Source organism: Rhinoraja longicauda, chromosome 30, assembly GCF_053455715.1.
Source record: "Rhinoraja longicauda isolate Sanriku21f chromosome 30, sRhiLon1.1, whole genome shotgun sequence".
NCBI classification, from domain to species: domain Eukaryota; kingdom Metazoa; phylum Chordata; class Chondrichthyes; order Rajiformes; family Arhynchobatidae; genus Rhinoraja; species Rhinoraja longicauda.
Genome location: NC_135982.1, coordinates 23,988,839 through 24,009,151, shown reverse-complemented (window position 1 = coordinate 24,009,151; position 20,313 = coordinate 23,988,839). Strand labels below are relative to the sequence as shown.

The window sequence follows — 20,313 nt, the reverse complement described above, 5'->3', positions numbered from 1 at the left end:
CAGTGCATTTGACAATAATAAACTAAACTAACCTCAGGTAGGCAACTTGGTCAGAATATTCAAGTTGCACCAAAGGGCCTGCTTGCATTCTGTATACAAAAGTAGACACCCTCAAAGCACTAGAACAATAACACCAAAGCAATCTCTACATAATTCCAGAACCCCACTGGCAACATAAGTGAATCAGTATCAGCAATCATACCTAGGCCAACATCTCAAGCACTCAGGCCTTTGATTACACTCAGTTGGCTTCAATGGGCACACTACATCACTAGACGGTCTGGTTGTATGACAGTCACTAGATTCTTAAAAGAGACGTTATCCTTTAGGCTCTGTCACATTAAGATGGACAGAGGTAAAGATTCAATATTGTTCTCAAATCTTCCATGAAGAAGAATAGCATCACCACTGATTTGTAGAAATTTAATTGCCACTCAAAAATGTGAAGGAACATTCAGGACAATAGACAATAGGTGCAGGAGTAGGCCATTCGGCCCTTCGAGCCAGCACCACCATTCACCGTGATCATGGCTGATCATGCACAATCAGTACCCCTTTCCTGCCTTCTCCCCATATCCCCTGATATTAATGATCCTATCATTAAGAGCTCTATCAGGATGAACTGACGACCTCATATCCCAGTTACGGATCTTCTTGCATCACTGCAGCAGTCTCATTCAACTGATTAACATGTTCAGCACTTCAAATCAACACATAGGCGTGGGATTGCAGTCAGGTTTCTACGTACAGAGAAGCACAGCCGAAGGAGCTCCCCGATGAACCATCCACCTATGCTGTTCATTGGGGAGCCACCAATTATAGTCACCAAAATAAAATCAGCCATGAGTGTAGGAGATTAAATATTTTTATACCATAAATTAGCACAGATTTCTTCCCTGGCTATGTTTGAGGAAGACATAATTGCTTTGTTTAAAGATAAAACTAGAGAGATATTTGAATGGTAGAAAGTGGAGCAATAAAATTATTTCTTTTTTTTGGCTTGATTTGTTGATTTGTACAATTTGTACAATCTGTTTTTTGAACGTTCTATACGTAAAAACACCTCTATCTACTATATTAAATAATTCGGTTATTTGAAGCCCTGTGCCATATAATTTTGCATATTTTTAAAGACTTTCAGGTTGTTAACTTTCTTAATTGTTAAATTCTCAGTTCTGATTGCATTTAGAATTTTTTTGAACACTTCAATTATGTTGCCTAGGAATACGTGGTGAACATGGGAAGAATAATTGCTAACAGAAAGAGTAAAAAGCCATAATGAACCTGTCTGAACCGCATACATTTCTAGTCAAGAACATACTTGTGTTGTTTGATGTATTTATGTTCTTGTAAAAAACACAAAGGCCTGCTTGAATGATAATAAACTATAAGCCACATGCACATACGGCCACATCTTGAGTTCTCCAGAGCGGTATGGTACATTTCAAGGAGAAAATAAAACTGGTCCTCTGCCTTCTCATGAGTGATGTGCTTTACTCAGTACCTTTTACTATTCTTTCAAAGTTTTTTAATATATCTCTCACCTGAGATATTGTTTAGTATGGTAGACACAAAATGCTGGAGTAACTCAGCGGGTCAGGTAGCATCTCAGGAGAGAAGGAATGGGTGACGTTTTGGGTCGAGACTCGTCTTCAGACTGATGTCAGGGGAGGGTCAAAGATAGGATGTAGTTGGAGACAAGACAGTGGGAGAACTGGGAAGGGGGAGGGGAAAGAGAGGGACAGAGAAACTATCTGAAGTTAGAGAAGTCAATGTTCATACCACTGGGGTGTAAACTGCCCAAGCGAAATATGAGATACTGTTCCTCCAATTTGCGCTGGGCCTCACTATGACAATGGAGGAGGCCCATGACAGAAAGGTCAGACTGGGAGTTGAAGTGCTGAGCCACCGGGAGATCAGGTTGGTTAAGACGGACTGAACGAAGGTGTTGAGCGAAACGATCGCCGAGCCTGCATTTGGTCTTGCTGATGTAGAGAAGTTGACATCTGGAACAGCGGATACAATAGATGAGGTTGGAGGTGGTGCAGGTAAACCTCTGCCTCACCTGGAAAGACTGTTAGGGTCCTTGGATGGAGTCGAGGGGGGAGGTAAAGTGACATGTTGCATCTCCTGCGGTTGCAGGAGAAAGTACCTGGAGAGGGGGTAGTATAGGTGGGAAGGGACGAGTGGACCAGGGAGTTATGGAGGGAACGGTCTCTGCGGAAAGCAGAAAGGGGTGGAGATGGGAAGATGGGGCCAGTAGTGGGATCCCATTGGAGGTGACGGAAATGTTGGAGGATAATTTGTTGTATACGATGGCTGATGGGTTGGAAGGTGAAGACAAGGGGGACTCTATCCTTGTTACGAATGGGGAGAGGGGGAGCAAGAGCAGAGCAGCGGAGATAGAGACCCAAGTGAGAGCCTCATCTATAATGGAAGAGGGGAACCCCCATTTCCTAAAGAATGAGAACATCTCTGATGCCCTAGTATGAAACACCACTGGAGGCAAAAGCTGCCAACGAAGGTTCACCGGAGAGCCAGCGCTGCCGTCGCAGCTGCGGCTTGCCTGCAGTCCGTCTGTCTTTTGTGTTTTTTGTTGTTTTTGTCTGAATTGTAGTTTTAATATGATGTAGTGTTGTATGTTATGTTTTGGGGGGGGGGGGGGTGGGAGGGAACGGGAACTGTAACATTCTCTCTCCCGAACGGAGACACGACCTTTGTTCTGTGTCGTGTCTCCGTTCCCGTTGCGGCCTACCACCGGCCATGCACCTGGGACCACCTGGGGCTCTGGTTCGCAGAGCCCGCGGCCCGGACTCACCACCTGCGGCGCTGGCTGCCTGCGGATGCTGCGGGAACGGCTGCGACTCGTCTCCGGAGGCTCCGGCGCGGGCTGCGTGGACGTCGGAAGCCCGCAGGCCCCTGGATGGGGGCCGACATCGGGAGCCCCGGCAGCGGCAGAGGCAGCGTGTTCGCCCGCCCCGAATCGCGGGGCTTGGGTCGGCCCGCCACGGACCTTTCACCATCCGGCGCGGCCTGAAATAGGCCGCGGGATTTTTCACCGCCCAGCGGGGGCTTCAATATCGGGAGCCCCGACCGCCCCGACGTGGCAACTCCAACAGCCTGACCGCGGGACAAGACGGCAGGGAAGAGAAAAAGACATTCTGGCCTTCCATCACAGTGAGGAGGGACTGGAGGAGACTCACTGTGATGGATGTTTCTTTTTGTTTGGTGTTAGTTGTGATTGTATGTGTTATTGCATTTTTATTGATTAATCTTATTGGTCTTATTGTTCAACTGCGGGTAATGTTTCATTTCACTACACATTTATGTGTATGTGACAAATAAACGACTATTGACTATTGACATCCTGGGTGCAGATACGGCGTAGATGGAGGAATTAGGAGTAGGGGATAAAGATTTTACACGAAACAGGGTGGGAAGAAGTGTAATTAAGATAGCTATGGGAGTCTGTAGGTTTGTAGTAGATGTCGGTCACTAGCCTGTCTCCTGTGATGGAGATGGTGAGATCCAGAAACGGGAGCACCAATGCAGTCGTCAATGGAAATCCCCCTTGAAGCCCTCGGTTTCTTCCTCGACAGCAGAACCAGCCAATCTCCATCTACCAATACTCTCCTCCGCCTAGCAGAGCTGGTTCTTACCCTCAACAACTTCTCCTTTGACTCCTCCCACTTCCTCCAAATCCGAGGCGTAGCTATGAGCACTCGCATGGGCCCTAGCTATGCCTGCGTCTCTGTAGGGTACGTCGAACAATTCCTGTTCCAGGCATACACTGGCCCCATCCCCGAACTCTACCTCCGCTACATTGACGACTGCATTAGTGTAGTCTGAAGAAACGTCATCCATTCCTTTTCTCCAGAGATGCTGTCTATCCCGCTGAGGTACTCCAGCATTTTGTGTCTACCTTAGATTTATACCAGCATCTGCAGTTCTTACCTACACTCGGGTGAAGCTGTTGGATTTAGGACTGGACATGTTTTTATTTTACTCAGGAGGCACTGTCCAGCTTCCTTAATTTTACATTCAAACTATCTTCTCTCTGGCCAAGGAATGATTTCCTCCTTACTCTTGCATCGCTGAGTTTGTCAAACAAGCACATTAGGGGCATTGGACTGTCTACTAAGCGTTTTATCGGGCCTCATCAGTCATTATCAGAGCTTCAACTATTAGAACACAAGAAATAAGAATTGGCCCATGTCTCCTTTATCATTTAATAGGATCAAAGTTAATATTTCACCTCAGCACCATCTTCCTGCACTAACCCCAAATCGCTTAATGTCCTTCATATTTAAAAATATATTTATTTCCACCTTTGGTGTTCTCAAGAACCGAGTTCCTAATGCTCCCTTGGAAGATTTACAAAGGTGTACCAATCTCTGGGTGAAGAGAGCACCTCTTCTATTCTCAATGGTTTATGCCTTTTTCCAAGACTTTGAAAACTGGTTCTAAACATCCAAGCTGGGAGAAACTGCTGCTTGTAAAGTCCCATAAGAATTTAGTACATTCTAGTGCAATCAGCTCCCATCCTTCTAATCTCAAGAGAATAAAAACCCAGTCTGTTTCACCTCCCATCAAAACAAGTTATCCCAGGAATTAATCTAATGAAACAAAAACAGAAAATACTGGAAACACTCAGCAGGTCAGGTGGCGTATGTGAAAAGGGAAACAAAGTTGACATTTCAGGACAAAGTAAGACCCTTCATTAGAACTGGGTCTGACGATGGGTCGTGACCCAAACATTTACTTCGTTTCTCATCCCGCAGATGCCGAATGTTTCCAGCATAATTTTTAATTTTAATTTATTCGATTTTCAATCAGTCTGGTGAACTACTACGACGCGTAGACGGGAGACATGCACACAATATTCCAGGCGAGGCCTCGCCAAGATCCTTGAGCACCAAGATTCTTAGAGCAAAAATTCTCTACTTTGGAGAACATTTTTGAACAAATTTGCAGCCTATCCGTCGCACTGAAACGTGCTTCTACTGCACCGTGAACAGTGAGGCATTAAAACAATATCGTTTTTGGTTTCGACCGGTCCGTTCCCTTACCAGTAATTGATATTTTATCTCTGTTGGCTTTTTTTTTTAATTACGCTTTCAAGTTTTGCACGTCGTCGGTTTCTGTCATCAGATGTACCTCCACACTTAACGCGAAGAGCTCCCAACGCGCGCAAACGTGGCTTCAAACAGCAACCGTCGCAGCGCGAGAGGCGGGGAGCAGGGAATGCCACGAGTGGGGGGTTGGGGGCAACAGCGAGCACGCGCGGCGGTCCCCAACGGCTGACGCGCGAACGGGAGGAAAGTGGGCGTCGTGCTCTCGGCCGTTAGACAGCCAGCAGATCAGCGTACATGAACCCATTGGCCTCACTCGTGTCAGGTGGGAACCTCGGGTCAATAACTGTAGATCTAGAACAACGACAGAAGGGGGAGCAGCTGTACACTTTGAGAGCCACAGCACAGAGAAGACGGATCTCATGTGGCGTTCTGTCCTGCATTCTTGGCTGAAGGTACTCCTCAAGTTGACCAGTGTGTCATGCATGGAAGGAGTGAGCTGTATTGTAACTGGGATTTGAAAATGGCGCCAATCTGGCGACTCTGTACACAGGTTGACACAAAATGCTGGAGTAACTCAGCGGGATAGGCACCATCTCTGGAGAGAAGGAATGGGTGGCGTTTCTCGGGTCGAGACCCTTCTTCAGACTCGGCGTTCCTGTGGCGTTCTGTACTGCATGTTTGCGGAACCATCTGTTGCTGAAGGTATTCCTCAGGTTGGCCAATGTGTCATGACATGGAGGGGGTGAGCTGTATTGTCCAAGATGCTCTAGTTTGAGGAGCGTCCTACCCTCCAAGACCACCTCCCATGAATCCAACTCAGTACACAGTCTCAGTGTACTACTGCCATACATTGTACTGCAGCTGAGATGCTTATCTAATATGGATCTGAGAAGTGCTTATGTATAGAGACACTTGTACTGAACTGTGTACAAAAATGAATTTCACTGTATCTCGGTACGATACGATAGAACTTTATTTATCCCAGGAGGGAAATTGATCTGCCAACAGTCATAAAACACAATATACATGAAACATGAAATTAAAGTGATGAGTGGAAAGGGATAGGGGATGTGCAAAGGGGGGGGGGAGGGATCAGTCTACCCCACGACAGAAGGGAAAGGAGTTGTACAGTTTGATAGCCCACAGGGAAGAAGGATCTCCTGTGGCATTTTGTACTGCATATTGGTGGAACCAGTCTGTTGCTGAAGGTACTCCTCAGGTTGACCAGTGTGACATGGAGAGGGTGAGCTGTATTGTCCAACATGCTCTGTAGTTTGAGGAGTATCCTGCCCTCCAAGACCACCTCCCATCAATCCAACTACGCCCCCAGCCTTCCTGATGAGTTTGTTAATCCTATTGGCGTTTCCAGCCTTCGCCCTGCTGCCCCAGCACACGACAGCAAAGAAGATTGCACTGGCTATCATCGATTGGTAGAACATCTGCAGCATCTTACTGCAATATGCCAAATAAAGTACCATACCATGTGTGAGGATTGCTGGTCAGTGCGGGCTCAGTGGGCCAATATCTCTAAACGAAACCATACCATACCACAGGGCATCCAACACCTCAGGCTCGAACCCCATACAGCTGCTTAACACAGATAAAGGTGGGCATGGACTCCAGGCATCTGGTGGAGTTTACTGAGGTAGATGGGGTAACTCCTCAGTGTGGCTCTCAAGGACAATGAAAAGAGTTATTAGTAAAGTGAACCTATCATTTGCTCTCCTGCTGGGAGCTGCTTAATTCTTCAGTTTCCAGTTGGGTTTATGGGTCTGAAATGAAATTAATTAATGAGCAGTGGAGCAGCAATTCAGTCTGGGAACAATTACTTGCTATTAAATGAACACAAAATGATTACATTACGTTTTTAGCTATAATAGGGACTATTGTTTTTAAAACTAGTTTTTTCAACCTTTTACTGAAACAACAGGAGTATGCGCAGCTGGCCCCTCAGGCCTACCCCACCATTCAATATGATCATGGCTGATTTGCTTCAGGCCTCTGCCACAGTTCAACATAGTTCTCAATTCACCAATCTTTCAAAAATTATTTACGTTAATATCTCCGTTGATCAAGCCTCTACAATCCTCTGCAATAGAGACTTCCATAAGCAGGAGTATCCCAAAATCTACCCAGTCATGCCCAAGAAGAATCTATTTTTTGGTAAGATTGCACCATATTCTAAATTCCAAGAATATAAATCTTTGTTTAGTTACTGGTGGGAGAAAGCTATGTCATCCCAGGGAATATCTGGATTGCCTCCATTGCTAGTAATTCTTTTTTCAAATAAGATTTTAAAATGTACACATTGCACCAGATGCTCACTGAATGAATTGCTGAATCAGAGCTCTCAATTGGTATATTACTGGCTGCCTGGATATGACTAGTATATTAAAACAAATTTAAATGCTGGAAATCTGAAATAACACAAAATGCGAGAAACACTTGGGAGATCAGGTAGCATTTGTGGAAAGAGAAGGATTTGACATTTCAGGCCCAGTCCCTATGTTTTAACACAGTCTCCTCTCATTTTTCTAATCTCTGAAGGCCCGATCTACTTAATTTCACATCTTAAAATGTAGATGTGGCATCTGTATAAGAGGCCAAAATTGGTATTGGTTTATCTATCTTTAAAAAAAATAATACAAGATTACAATCAAAACTATACATGAATACAACAGGTAGTGTAAAGAGAAAGGAGTGCAGAATATAGTGTTACGGAAACAGAGAAAATTCAGTAAAAAAGTGCATGGGCTGCAATGTGGTAGTTTACCAGAGAGGGAATACCTACTTAGCTAGTGAGAGGTACGAATTATTATTAAAATGATGCATAATTTCCATATGTGTTCACACCAAGACTCCAAATAATTATAAAACAATATCCTTAGTTTTATATACTCAAATTTTCTAGCCAAAACTGCAACATATTAACATGTAAAAGCTTGCTGCATTTGCATGTTAGCCTTCAGTGACGTGTACAAGAACACATAGGCCATCTGAATATAATCTGTTTCCAATATCGATCTTTTAAAAAAGGTACTCAATATCTCTAATATTTTTACCCTACTATATATCCTCAATTTTTCACACTGCTCCATCTCCAGGATTTTCATTGTTCATTCAATGCCAAAATGCATACAGGACAGTTAAGCCTCCTAATTGCATTATCGGCCGCACATGCCAAGTTGTCATTAACTATTTTTGAAGCCCCTAGACAAAGCAGTTCCAGAGAATATGGCCCACAGTTTCAGAGAAAATTATAAGCGGCCTGGTAGAAGTAACTAAAGAAAGGTGGGGTTTATCTTGTGCAAGAGACTTGCCAAGACTGATCTCAGAAAGCCTTATAGACTCTCAGTAATGGTTTCCAATACCCAGTGCCAGTAAAAAAGTTATGATTTTACCAGATTCGTCAAGGTAATACACATACTCAAACAATTTCACTCTTCACGAGGTAACAACAGCAGCATAACACTATGTCAGCAATAATTGTTTAAGAAAAGTCAAAACTCATCCTATCTGGCAAACTCATAACCACAAATACTGTCACACGCAATGATTCTAAGACACACGTGACGCATCTCACTCATGCAAATGGCTATAAGCTGCTGTCCCAATGAACAAACATTAACTTGCAAGCTCAAAATTGATAGAAATCAGGCTGTCTTTCTGAACTAGTTGGGAAATCTACTCATTCACAAAGGCTGATTCTTGGAAAAATGTGTTTATTCCTCTTGTGTAGCATATTTGAGGTCAGTCACAAATTTGGAGTTATTGAAAATACCCACAGCGGATCAGATGTGTTTTCAATGATGTTCACCCATCCTTATTCACATTACTGCCCATTTCTCAGCTGACAAACTGTGTATGTATCTGAAGAATACAACATCAGTGTTGAGGTGGATAGAAAATTGGTTGGCGGACAGGAAGCAAAGAGTAGGAATAAACGGGTCCTTTTCGGAATGGCAGGCAGTGACTAGTGGGGTACCGCAAGGCTCAGTGCTGGGACCCCAGTTATTTACAGTGTATATTAATGATTTGGATGAGGGAATTGAATGCAACATCTCTAAGTTTGCGGATGACACGAAGCTGGGTGGCAGTGTTAGCTGCGAGGACGATGCTAGGAGGCTGCAGAGTGACTTGGATAAATTAGGCGAGTGGGCAAATGCATGGCAGATGCAATATAATGTGGATAAATGTGAGGTTACCACTTTGGCGGCAAGAACAGGAAAGCAGAGTATTACCTGAATGGTGACCGATTGGGAGAAGGGGAGATGCAACGTGACCTGGGTGTCATAGTGCACCAGTCATTGAAAGCAAGCATGCAGGTGCAGCAGGCAGTGAAGAAAGCGAATGGTATGTTGGCATTCATAGCAAGAGGATTTGAGTTTAGGAGCAGGGAGGTTCTGCTGCAGTTGTACAGGGCCTTGGTGAGACCGCACCTGGAGTATTGTGTGCAGTTTTGGTCTCCTAACCTGAGGAAAGACGTTCTTGCCTTAGAGGGAGTACAGAGAAGGTTCACCAGATTGATCCCTGGGATGGCGGGACTTACATATGAGGAAAGACTGGATAGACTGGGCTTGTACTCGCTGGAATTTAGAAGACTGAGGGGGGATCTTATAGAAACATATAAAATTCTTAAGGGGTTGGAGAGGCTAGATGCGGGAAGATTGTTCCCGATGTTGGGGGAGTCCAGAACCAGGGGTCACAGCTTAAGGATAAGGTGGAAGTCTTTTAGGACCGAGATGAGAAAACATTTCTTCACACAGAGAGTGGTGAGTCTGTGGAATTCTCTGCCACAGAAGGTAGTTGAGGCCAGTTCATTGGCTATATTTAAGAGGGAGTTAGATGTGGCCCTTTTTGCTAAAGGCATCAGGGGGTATGGAGAGAAGGCAGGTACAGGCTACTGAGCTGAATGATCAGCCATGATCATATTGAATGGCGGTGCAGGCTCGAAGGGCCGAATGGCCTACTCCTGCACCTATTTTCTATGTTTCTAAGAAGGGTCTCGACCTGAAACACCACCTATTCCTTTTCTCCAGAGATGCTGTCTGACCCGCTGAGTTACTCCAGCTTTTTGTGTCTATCTTTTGTGTATATTCCCCGATCTTATGTTTCAATGCTTATAAATACAAATGTGCTTTTTCTCCTTCTGCTATTTTAGCAAAAACCAGTTTGGAAAAGTAAAGGAGGGACGCTCTCTCACAAGAACAAGAGTAAGCGGAAGGATATGGATGGAGCATGCACCTGAATAGTCTGACGGGAGAGTTGGTGTACCAAATAAATCTCAGTCATGGATACTCGGCGATCATTTCGCTGAACACCTCCGCTCAATCCACCTTAACCTACTTGATCTCCCGGTGGCTCAGCACTTCAACTCCCCCTCCCATTCCAAATCTGACCTTTCTGTCCTGGGCCTCCTCCATTGTCAGAGTGAGGCCCAGCGCAAATTAGAAGAACAGTACCTCATATTTTGCTTGGGTAGTTTACACCCCAGCGGTATGACCATTGACTTCTCTAACTTCAGATAGTCCCTGCTTTCCCTCTCTATCCCCTCCTCCTTCCCAGCTCTCCCACTAGTTTTCCTGTCTCCGACTACATTCTATCTTTGTCCCGCCCCCTCCCCTGACATCAGTCTGAAGAAGGGTCTCGACCCAAAACGTCACCCATTCCTTCTCTCCCGAGATGCAGCCTGACCCGCTGAGTTACTCCAGCTTTTTGTGTCATCCTTCAGTTATGGAGACTCTTACTGCAGCCACAGACACTGCATTATTGCATCAGACTCCACCGTCAATAGTTCTAATACTCACACGGTCATGCGGAGAACGTACAAACTCCGTACAGACAGCACCCATAGTTGGGATCGAACCCAGGTGTCTGGCGCTGTAAGGCAGCAACTCTACCACTGTGCCACTGTGCTGCCCATAAATAACATGTTGCAATATTTTCTGCTTGGGATTCAGAGCATTGTAAAAAGGGTCATGCAACAAACCCAGGTGCAGATAACAGTCCTGACTCATTGGCGACCCTCTGACTATCTTTGACTGGCTTTACCTATTCCCTTACAATGTGTCAATATAATGTAAATGGCTCGATTGTAATCGTGTATTGTCTTTCCACTAACTGGATAGCACACAACATAAGCTTTTCACTGTACCTCGGTATCCATGACAATAAACAAAACTGAAGATATTATTTCTCTGAGTGCCAAGCAAGATATTGGACCCCGAAATACAATTAACTAATGGGATCCATTATCTTGACAGAAAATGTCTTTTAATACTCGCCAAAATCTCATTCCATTTTGTCTTTAATACTACCATTTAAGTACCCCAATTATTTTGAGGTAGATGCATTTCCATTTTTGGTGTGAAATTGAAGTATGCACCTGGAACTGAATTATGTAAATGAAACAAGATGTAGAATTTTCTGTTTACGCTTTCACATGTCTGTTAAATAGTGCTTCTAAAGCAGAAGGGGGGGGGAAATGGACTGATAAAGATCAAAAGGTCTGAAGAAGGGTCTTGACCCAAAACGTCACCCATTCCTTCTCTCCAGAGATGCTGCCTGTCCCACTGAGTTACTCCAGCTTTTTGTGTCGATCTAAGATCAAAAGGACTATGTGCTCACCAATTTCAGAAATAGGGGTGACTACATTGAGTCAAAATTTCATGCACTTGGAATGGCCACTCACATCAGCAGAGAAATTATTTGTATATAGGGAATTAAAATTTGTACTGAAAATGTTCAGGGAAGCTGGTAACCTGGAGTAGAGGAGGCTCACAGACATCAGAGAGAGGTTCAGAAGTTTACTGGGGAGTTAATGTTATGTTTCAGAGTTTGTTAGTGTTGTGTAGAATAGCTGCAGTACTCCCACAAGAACTTGGAAGTTTCTATTTCTCTGTAATACTGTTTCTAGCCCACCCCAACCTCCAGTCTTCAGTATTTTGGACTCAGTCATACTTTCAGCCCGGTTCTGAAATTATCAGCACATTCCAAGCAGCTTATTTCATTCTGGTGCTGTGCAGTTTGTTGATTCTGCTGGTCTGCAATATTTACAGTCCCATGTGAGATACAGAAACAAGCAGCAGCATTGTGAATCACAGATGTCTTTATTCAAAAAGCACAGTCCCAACTAACTTACAAATTCACACATGAACTGCTAAACAGTTAACAAGAGAGTAATTAAATTCAAAAATTTTGATTGACCTTTTAGCCTGCTGCTCTTATATTTTTGTTCAGTAATGCTCTCACAGGGTAACTTAAATGGGAAATTGCCCTGTTGACAGAAAAAAATAGAAAATGGCACCAAGGAAGAAGCATATAATAATACAGTACTGCATTATTGGAAAGAAATGAACTTGAGGTGAATAACCTTTGATATAGGGACTGCCTTCCACAATCCCATGAACTCAATCCGATGAGAAAATGTCTAAAAATGGAGGAGCATCTGAGTCTAGACATTATGAGATTAATTTCATATTTCTCTGACACAATGAAAGAATGGATTGAAAGTGAGTAGGTGCACTTAAGAGAAAGGGGTGAATGAGGGTTGATGTAGTCAGTAGGAAAGAGAAGAGTTTGTGGTTAAAAAAATTAATAGACCCCCTGGAGAAAGTGCAAAAACTTGCTTTTGTCCGATTCTGTTTTTCTCAAGATTCTGCCAATTTTATACCAAAGATTTTATGGAAATTTAGATTGTTCCTCAGAAATGTAAAAAAAATGAAAAGGCTTTACTCTACCTTCGTACATGTGACTAAACTAAACTAAATTCAATATTGAATAAAATGAAGTGACTGATTCTGCTCTGAAAAACTGACAAATAATGAATGTAAGCTTTTAGCATGCACGTTCAACCTAATCATATAAATATACATCATACACACCAGTAAATGACTAACTGTTTTGTCGCGATAGATGTGTGTTCGATATCAAATAGATTGCGAATGCACATAGATTTAATAAGAAATATGGACATCTATCAATTTTACCATTTGTTCACTGAAGCAGTCAGTATTGATCTGGAAATGATCATACTTTCTGTCCACAAAATGCTGGAGTAACTCAGGAATGGGTGACGTTTCGGGTCGAGACCCTTCTTCTTCCTTCTTCAGTCTGAAGAAGGGTCTCGACCCGAAACGTCACCCATTCCTTCTCTCCTGAGATGCTGCATGACCTGCTGAGTTACTCCAGCATTTTGTGAATAAATACCTTCGATTTGTACCAACATCTGCAGTTATTTTCTTATACTTTCTGTCCATACTTTCTGACTGTCAGAAAGTTAAAGAAAGAGCAGACTCCTTATCTGCAACCAATGACCCATAGATACCAAAGGTAAATCCCAAACAATTGAAGTGAGCTTTGAAATATTAATTTCTCCCCCAAAATATACGTTGAATAGTCTTTACTCTTACAAGTTAAGCTCAATTCCACAGACCAATGCATATTTTGAGATATTTTAACCACCACAAAATCAGATGTGAAAAAATGGTAATTTTATGCATCATCTTATTTCATTGTTAATTGAAATCCTTATTGTATGGATATTAAAGTAGGTGTTCCACCCAACCTGCCAAGTTTACTTGCTAGCATAATCTCAGTGGTGACTTAAGGCCCTGTCTGCCCTTACAGTAGTCTGTAAAAACAAAATCCCATGGCATCATTCATAGAATGAGCATTGTTCTCAGTTTTCCGGACAATATTACTTAACTCAAATATATAATTTAAGAAAAATATTATTTATGTAACTGCTGTGACCTCACTTCTGAAGTACCTTGTGGTATCCCGAACTCCAGGAATTCAAAATATAAATTAAAGTTCTTTGATTTATATTGAAGTGTTGGCTTTCACTGTGGGATTGGTTCATTGGAGTACCATTGCATAGCTGATGGTCCTCATAAGGATATTCCCATGGGTGGTGATACTACCAAACATTATATCAATACTGCCTATTTGTGTATCCAGCTTTCTTGATATGACCAGTTTCATGGGCAGGTATATTTCTTGTAATCTATTCACTAGGAATGGCTCTGATTGGTTTCACAGACTGAGGTTCGATCCACGGACACACACTCCTGTTGGGATGTGGATTTCATCTTCATTTCGCGCAGTTACTTCTGCAGCAGGTCTGTACGGTTTAGAGTACATGCAACAGGCATTAAGTTTGTCTGTTGATGCTCTTTTGACATGCAAGCCCAACAAACAGTGCTACCTCAGTGTGATGAGAGAAGTCACAAGTAGTTGGTGAATGAAAAAAATTAAACTGCTCAATACCCTTTTTAACCCATTCGTGTCCCGAAGTGGCAGATATGAAGAGGCAGCAGAGATCTTTACTTAGTTTTAACTACCAGGAATCTTTCAGAATACCAGTCAAATTGTAACACAAAAATTTGAGAGGGGTGGAGTTCCATGGTTGTACTTGCACAAACAAACATTTGCAAAAAATATTGATCTTGCAATCATCAATCTCCTGAAGAATTTCAAAGTCAATTATCCTCTTAGCAATGATTGAGAAGCTGGAGTCATGGCAATAATAATACTGGTTCATTTGAACAAATGAGCGGCACTTCTGAAATTATCTGTCCTGGAGAAATTAATATGATTCACAATTTTAAAATGCACATGCTTTTGTCAGCAAATATGTTCAAATTTTGCACCAAAGATACAAGGGCAAACAAGCATGAGTTCTCTGCAGAGCTCCATCTTAGTGTATATTTTCTACCCCATGTTGTTGTTGAACTTCACTATCATCATATGTAGGTTTAAAAGATCAAGGTTGAGGTTTACATAAGGCAATTTCAGGCCTGTAATCAAGGGGCAGATTAAAGGGGAAAATAAACAAAACCAAAAAGTCTCAAGTAGTTTTATGGCCCGGAGTCAAATAAGGCTGGTTCAAGTGAAAGCTGTTCCAACTCCCAGCAAATTAATAACACACATACAGAAAGAAGAAAAGACAGCTTTGGATCTGGAGCCGTGCAGAGCAGTCCGATTAACAGGAGAGTCACATTACACCCTGCTGAAGTTAGAAACAGCAGAGACGTCGTAATTAATTGGAGTAAAAAAAGACTCATTTGGTTTAAGGGTGTTACCACAACAGAAAACCTTTACCGACAGGACACCCCCACCATCCAATCTCTCCCACCATTTCCTGATAAAAGAAATATCCAAACTTAAACAGTTCCCTTTTGGACGAAAAACATCTGGGTCTTTTGCAACAAAATGCTGTGATGATGTTATGATTTTTTTAAATTGAAACAACCGTGAAACATTTACTGAAGAAAAGGAGATAATGCGACAGTTAGTAAAACTGCTGTTGTGGCATTTCCTGCTCTTAAAAGGTAAGAATTTTTATAACTTTTTAAAACTTAAAGATATTTAGTTAAAAGTTCAGAGACTTAAATCTTACTTTTGTGTCAAGATTCAAAACGTTCCTTTTTCTATGTAATTCAGTAACTTTTGAAAGAAGCAATTGCAAGACGAAAGTTTACTGGCTAGGATATCTGAATTAAATGGTATGCATGTGTATGGTGTACTGGTGACTTGTTTACGTGATTATTTCTGATGAACGAATTGAAGGTCAGATAGACATTGCCATAAGCTTTTAAATAAGTAAAGCAGCTGTCGAATAAAGTGGCAGAGTTTATGATAAAATTGATGTGATGTTTATGATCATTTTAGAACTCTTCTGCATATTTAGAACTGGACTGTTCAGTTAGTGGAATTTAAATGTAACTTGTGCTTTACCTTGCCTTGGGTATTTGATGGAATAATTAAATCTGATTTTGCATCCAACCAACACAGCACCTATTTTCATATTTCATGGAGCAGTGCAAAGGGATCTAGGGGAGTCACGCTACACTAAAATGGGCCCTTTGGCACCATGTTCATCTACCATCAAGTACCTATCTATACCAATCCCATTTACTAGAACTTCATCTGTAGCCAACATTGCCTTGGCAATTCAAGTGCTTGTTCAAATTTTTCTTAAATGTTGTGAGAGTACCTGCCTCCATCACCTTCTCAGGCAGAGTTACAGATTGCTATCATCATCAAGGTGAAATATAAATTATTCGTCAGAATGCATTGAAGCCTCTCACTCTTCACCAGTAAACCTGTGCCCTCTGGTCTTATATATCTCTGTCATTCAAAAAAGCTTCATACTATCTCCCCTCTCTCTGCTTCTCATAATTTTATATACATCTATCAGGTCCCTCCTTAGACTCTAATGCTTTTCTGTTTGATTTCAGGCTTTTTATTGGGAAAATTTTCCTGTTAGATCATTGAATTCTCAATGATACACTGAGTCCAGTAGTAGCATTTTAAAACTTTTTACTTAGGCACATGGTGTCAGAATGAAGCATTCTAAGACAGACTAAAAGATCTGCAGGACACAGCTAAAAGTCTACAGAAGATAAATAGGCGATCAATCTCTGTGGTGCTTCTTACTGGCTCAAAACCAATCACCCGTGTCATATCCCTTCCTTATTGGTCCTGATCTCAGCGGGCTGTTGGCATTACCTCATTACCTTCACCCTAATAAGGGGTTGTTATTCACAGTTCTGCTTTGGGTTTTATCAATTATAACCTTGAGTTAACAGACTGTTCTTTTCAAGGTGTCAGCAGTTTCCAACAAACTCACTCTCAATTCTCTGCATACCCCAACAGTTCCCTCATGAGATTCCTTTTAAAGGCATCTGGCTAGTTTATACATACCTGTACCCAAAATTAGATCAGAAGGCACAGAATAAAAAACGCTCATTCAAGCATATTTGAATATAGATATATCTATTTCCATTGTAGATTATTTACTTATTTCTTGACCACAATTTACTTCAGTGTACTTGACATTGGAAGGGGAAATCTTTGAGTAAGGTTCTTGCTCTTGATTAGAGAATGCCAGGATTGGGTTTAGATATTATTTGCCCAGTGTTGAATTTAGATCCACACTCTTTTTTATGTTGGTGAATTCAAAGGCGATTCCAGAACCTGTACCCTTACATGAGTCAAAGCTACAGGAGCATTGGGAAGAAAAGTTGAAAAAATTAAATCTTTGATTTTCAGCTAGGGTCTAAAGCAACAACCAAATCATCTGACTGATAATAAGTGGCCTTGAAGATTTTAACTCCTGAGCATTATTCCTGTAGGTACAGCACATGCCTCCACAAAACAAGTAAGCAGCAGCAGCAATAGCTGTCCAGGAAGCAGTGAAATGCCTTATCGTGGAATGAATCATTCTTGACAATTAAATGATCAGTGGAGCTTCAATGGGGATGTATTTGTGCATGCCTGTTGTTTCTGGTCTTACAAGCAAGTAAAAAATTGAAACAAAACATCTCCATGGACCACATGGTCTGGATATTCCTCCTGATAAGCTTCTCAATGGAAAAATCCAGTAAAAAACAGTAGTTCTTTGTAGGCATCAGGCGATATGGTATCTTCTTCTTGGATCAGGGATGATATGTTTAATTTGGGTTTTATTGGTCCTGAGATCACTGATGAAACCAATGTGAGAAATGCAAACTCTTCCACAGATGGGACAGAAGATGCATGACAGTCTAGACAAGTGGGTAATTTTGTGAGATGGTGTACACATTCTGCCATTAATGCAAGGCTTCTGTATTTACCTAGTGCATGGTGTCAAGGTTCTCAATACCATCTTAATCCTGCTCGTCCATTTTGAACAATCATGGACCAAAAATTCTCTAAAGTCAGGGAATATTGCATATTTTCATGGAGGCTTTGAGCACATCCGTGAATCTTTTTCTCTGCCCATCTGGTAATCTTCCTGTGACACATTTCATGTAAGATGCCAACGATTTAAGGGAAGGTATTAAATTGGGTGTAAAAATTGAAACATGTGAGAAAGAGTCTGAGTTTGTAAAGAAGTTCCAGTTTTTCCATATGATGTCAACTGCATGGCTCTCCTGCTGGATGGGCAGGATTAAAATGATAACTGAACAAATATATAGTTTTGTGGAAATGATTGCTTGTACTGTATTTCTAACTCTTGACGTAGCAATAAAGGAGACAGACAAATAGTGAAACCTCTCTGTCAGCAAGTGTATAACAATAATAGGAATATAACATGGAACAGTACGGTACAAGAGCAAGCCCTTCAGCCCACAATGTCTGTGTCAAACATGATGCCAAGGCAAACTCTTATCTGCCTGCACATAATCCATATCCATAAATTTCCTGCACATCATTACGCTTGTTCAAAAGTCTCTTAAATATCTGTCTCAAGCACAGCCCCGGCAGCACATTCCAGGCACTTGTAATCCTCTGCGTAAAACAAACTTGCCCGGCACATCTCCTCTCACATCTAAACTTTACTCTTCTCACCTTATCATTCTATCAAATGCCCTCTAGCATTTGACTTTTCCATCCTGGGAAAAAGGTTCTGACTGTTTACCCTCTCTATGCTTCTCATAATTTTATATGTTTCGCCATAACCTCCAGCATTCCAGAGAAAGCAATCCAGTCAGTCCAACCTCTCCCTGTGACTAAAATTCCCTAATTCAGGCATCATTCTGTTAAACCTTCTCTGCACCCTTTCCAAAGCCTCCACATCCTTCCTGTAATGGGGTGACCTGAATTTCACACAATACTCCAACCAAAGTCCTATAAAGCTCCATCATTATTTTCTGACTATTATACTCAATGCTCTGACCTACAAAAGCACATATGCATAAAGGTCATGCTTTTAATTGTATATTTTCTCTTGAAAATTCGACCTTCCAAAGTGCAACATCTCACACGCTTAGATTAAACATCATCAACCATTTCTCCGCCCATTTCTGCAGCTGATCCATAATCCCACTGTATCTTCTGACAGCCTTCCTCATGTCTGCGACCTCAGCAATCTTGGGGTCATCTGCAAACTTACTAACCAGCCTGTCTATGTTTTTGTCCTAGTAATTTATACATATATCTCACAGCAGAGGTCCCAGCATCGATCCCTCCAGAACTTCATTAGTCACAGACATCCAGTCTGAATATTGTCCTTTCACCATACTCCTCCACCTTCTGTCAGTAGGCCAATTCTGAATCAATACAACCAAGTCACTGTTAACCCTGCGCATCTTAACCTTCTGGATCAGCCAACCTTGGGGGATTTTATCAAATGCCTTACTAAAATCCAAGTAGATACAAGCTACTGCCCTACCCTCACCGATTTCCTTTGTCACGTCCTCAGAAAATGCTGAATAAATCAGATAATATTTTGCAATAAAACCCTCAAAACCTAAACATATTTGGTGAGCCCTTATCAAGTATATTTGATGACCACAACTCTTCCTTTCTTCCAAATTCATTGCTTAACTCAGATGGTTCCTTGAACACTGAGTAATTTGCTATTGCAAATATAGAAACATAGAAACATAGAAAATAGGTGCAGGAGTAGGCCATTCGGCCCTTCGAGCCTGCACCGCCATTCAATATGATCATGGCTGATCATCCAGCTCAGTAGCCTGTACCTGCCTTCTCTCCATACCCCCTGATCCCTTTAGCAAAAAGGGCCACATCTAACTCCCTCTTAAATATAGCCAATGAACTGGCCTCAACTACCTTCTGTGGCAGAGAATTCCACAGACTCACCACTCTCTGTGTGAAGAAATGTTTTTGCATCTCGGTCCTAAAAGACTTCCCCCTTATCCTTAAGCTGTGACCCCTGGTTCTGGACTCCCCCAACATCGGGAACAATCTTCCCGCATCTAGCCTCTCCAACCCCTTAAGAATTTTATGTGTTTCTATAAGATCCCCCCTCAGTCTTCTAAATTCCAGCGAGTACAAGCCCAGTCTATCCAGTCTTTCCTCATATGCAAGTCCCGCCATCCCAGGGATTAATCTGGTGAACCTTCTCTGTACTCCCTCTAAGGCAAGAACGTCTTTCCTCAGGTTAGGAGACCAAAACTGCACACAATACTCCAGGTGCGGTCTCACCAAAGCCCTGTACAACTGCAGCAGAACCTCCCTGCTCCTAAACTCAAATCCTCTTGCTATGAATGCCAACATACCATTCGCTTTCTTCACTGCCTGCTGCACCTGCATGCTTGCTTTCAATGACTGGTGCACCATGACACCCAGGTCACATTGCATCTCCCCTTCTCCCAATCGGTCACCATTCAGGTAATATTCTGCTTTCCTGTTCTTGCCGCCAAAGTGGATAACCTCACATTTATCCACATTATATTGCATCTGCCATGCATTTGCCCACTCGCCTAATCTATCCAAGTCACTCTGC

General features: G+C 42.2%; 1 protein-coding gene across 3 annotated transcripts in view; it reads left to right on the top strand.

Annotated features, from left to right (window-relative positions):
• Positions 1 to 15,050: 15,050 nt before the first annotated feature.
• The window catches only part of LOC144608075 (matrix remodeling-associated protein 8-like), a 38,039-nt gene continuing 32,776 nt past the window's right edge, over positions 15,051 to 20,313 (top strand). For all 3 annotated transcript variants that reach the window (XM_078425369.1, XM_078425370.1, XM_078425368.1), the window contains exon 1: positions 15,051 to 15,409. In XM_078425369.1, coding sequence (XP_078281495.1) covers positions 15,361 to 15,409 — 49 coding nt within the window. In that variant the 5' untranslated portion in view covers positions 15,051 to 15,360. The remainder of the gene's footprint in view (positions 15,410 to 20,313) is intronic.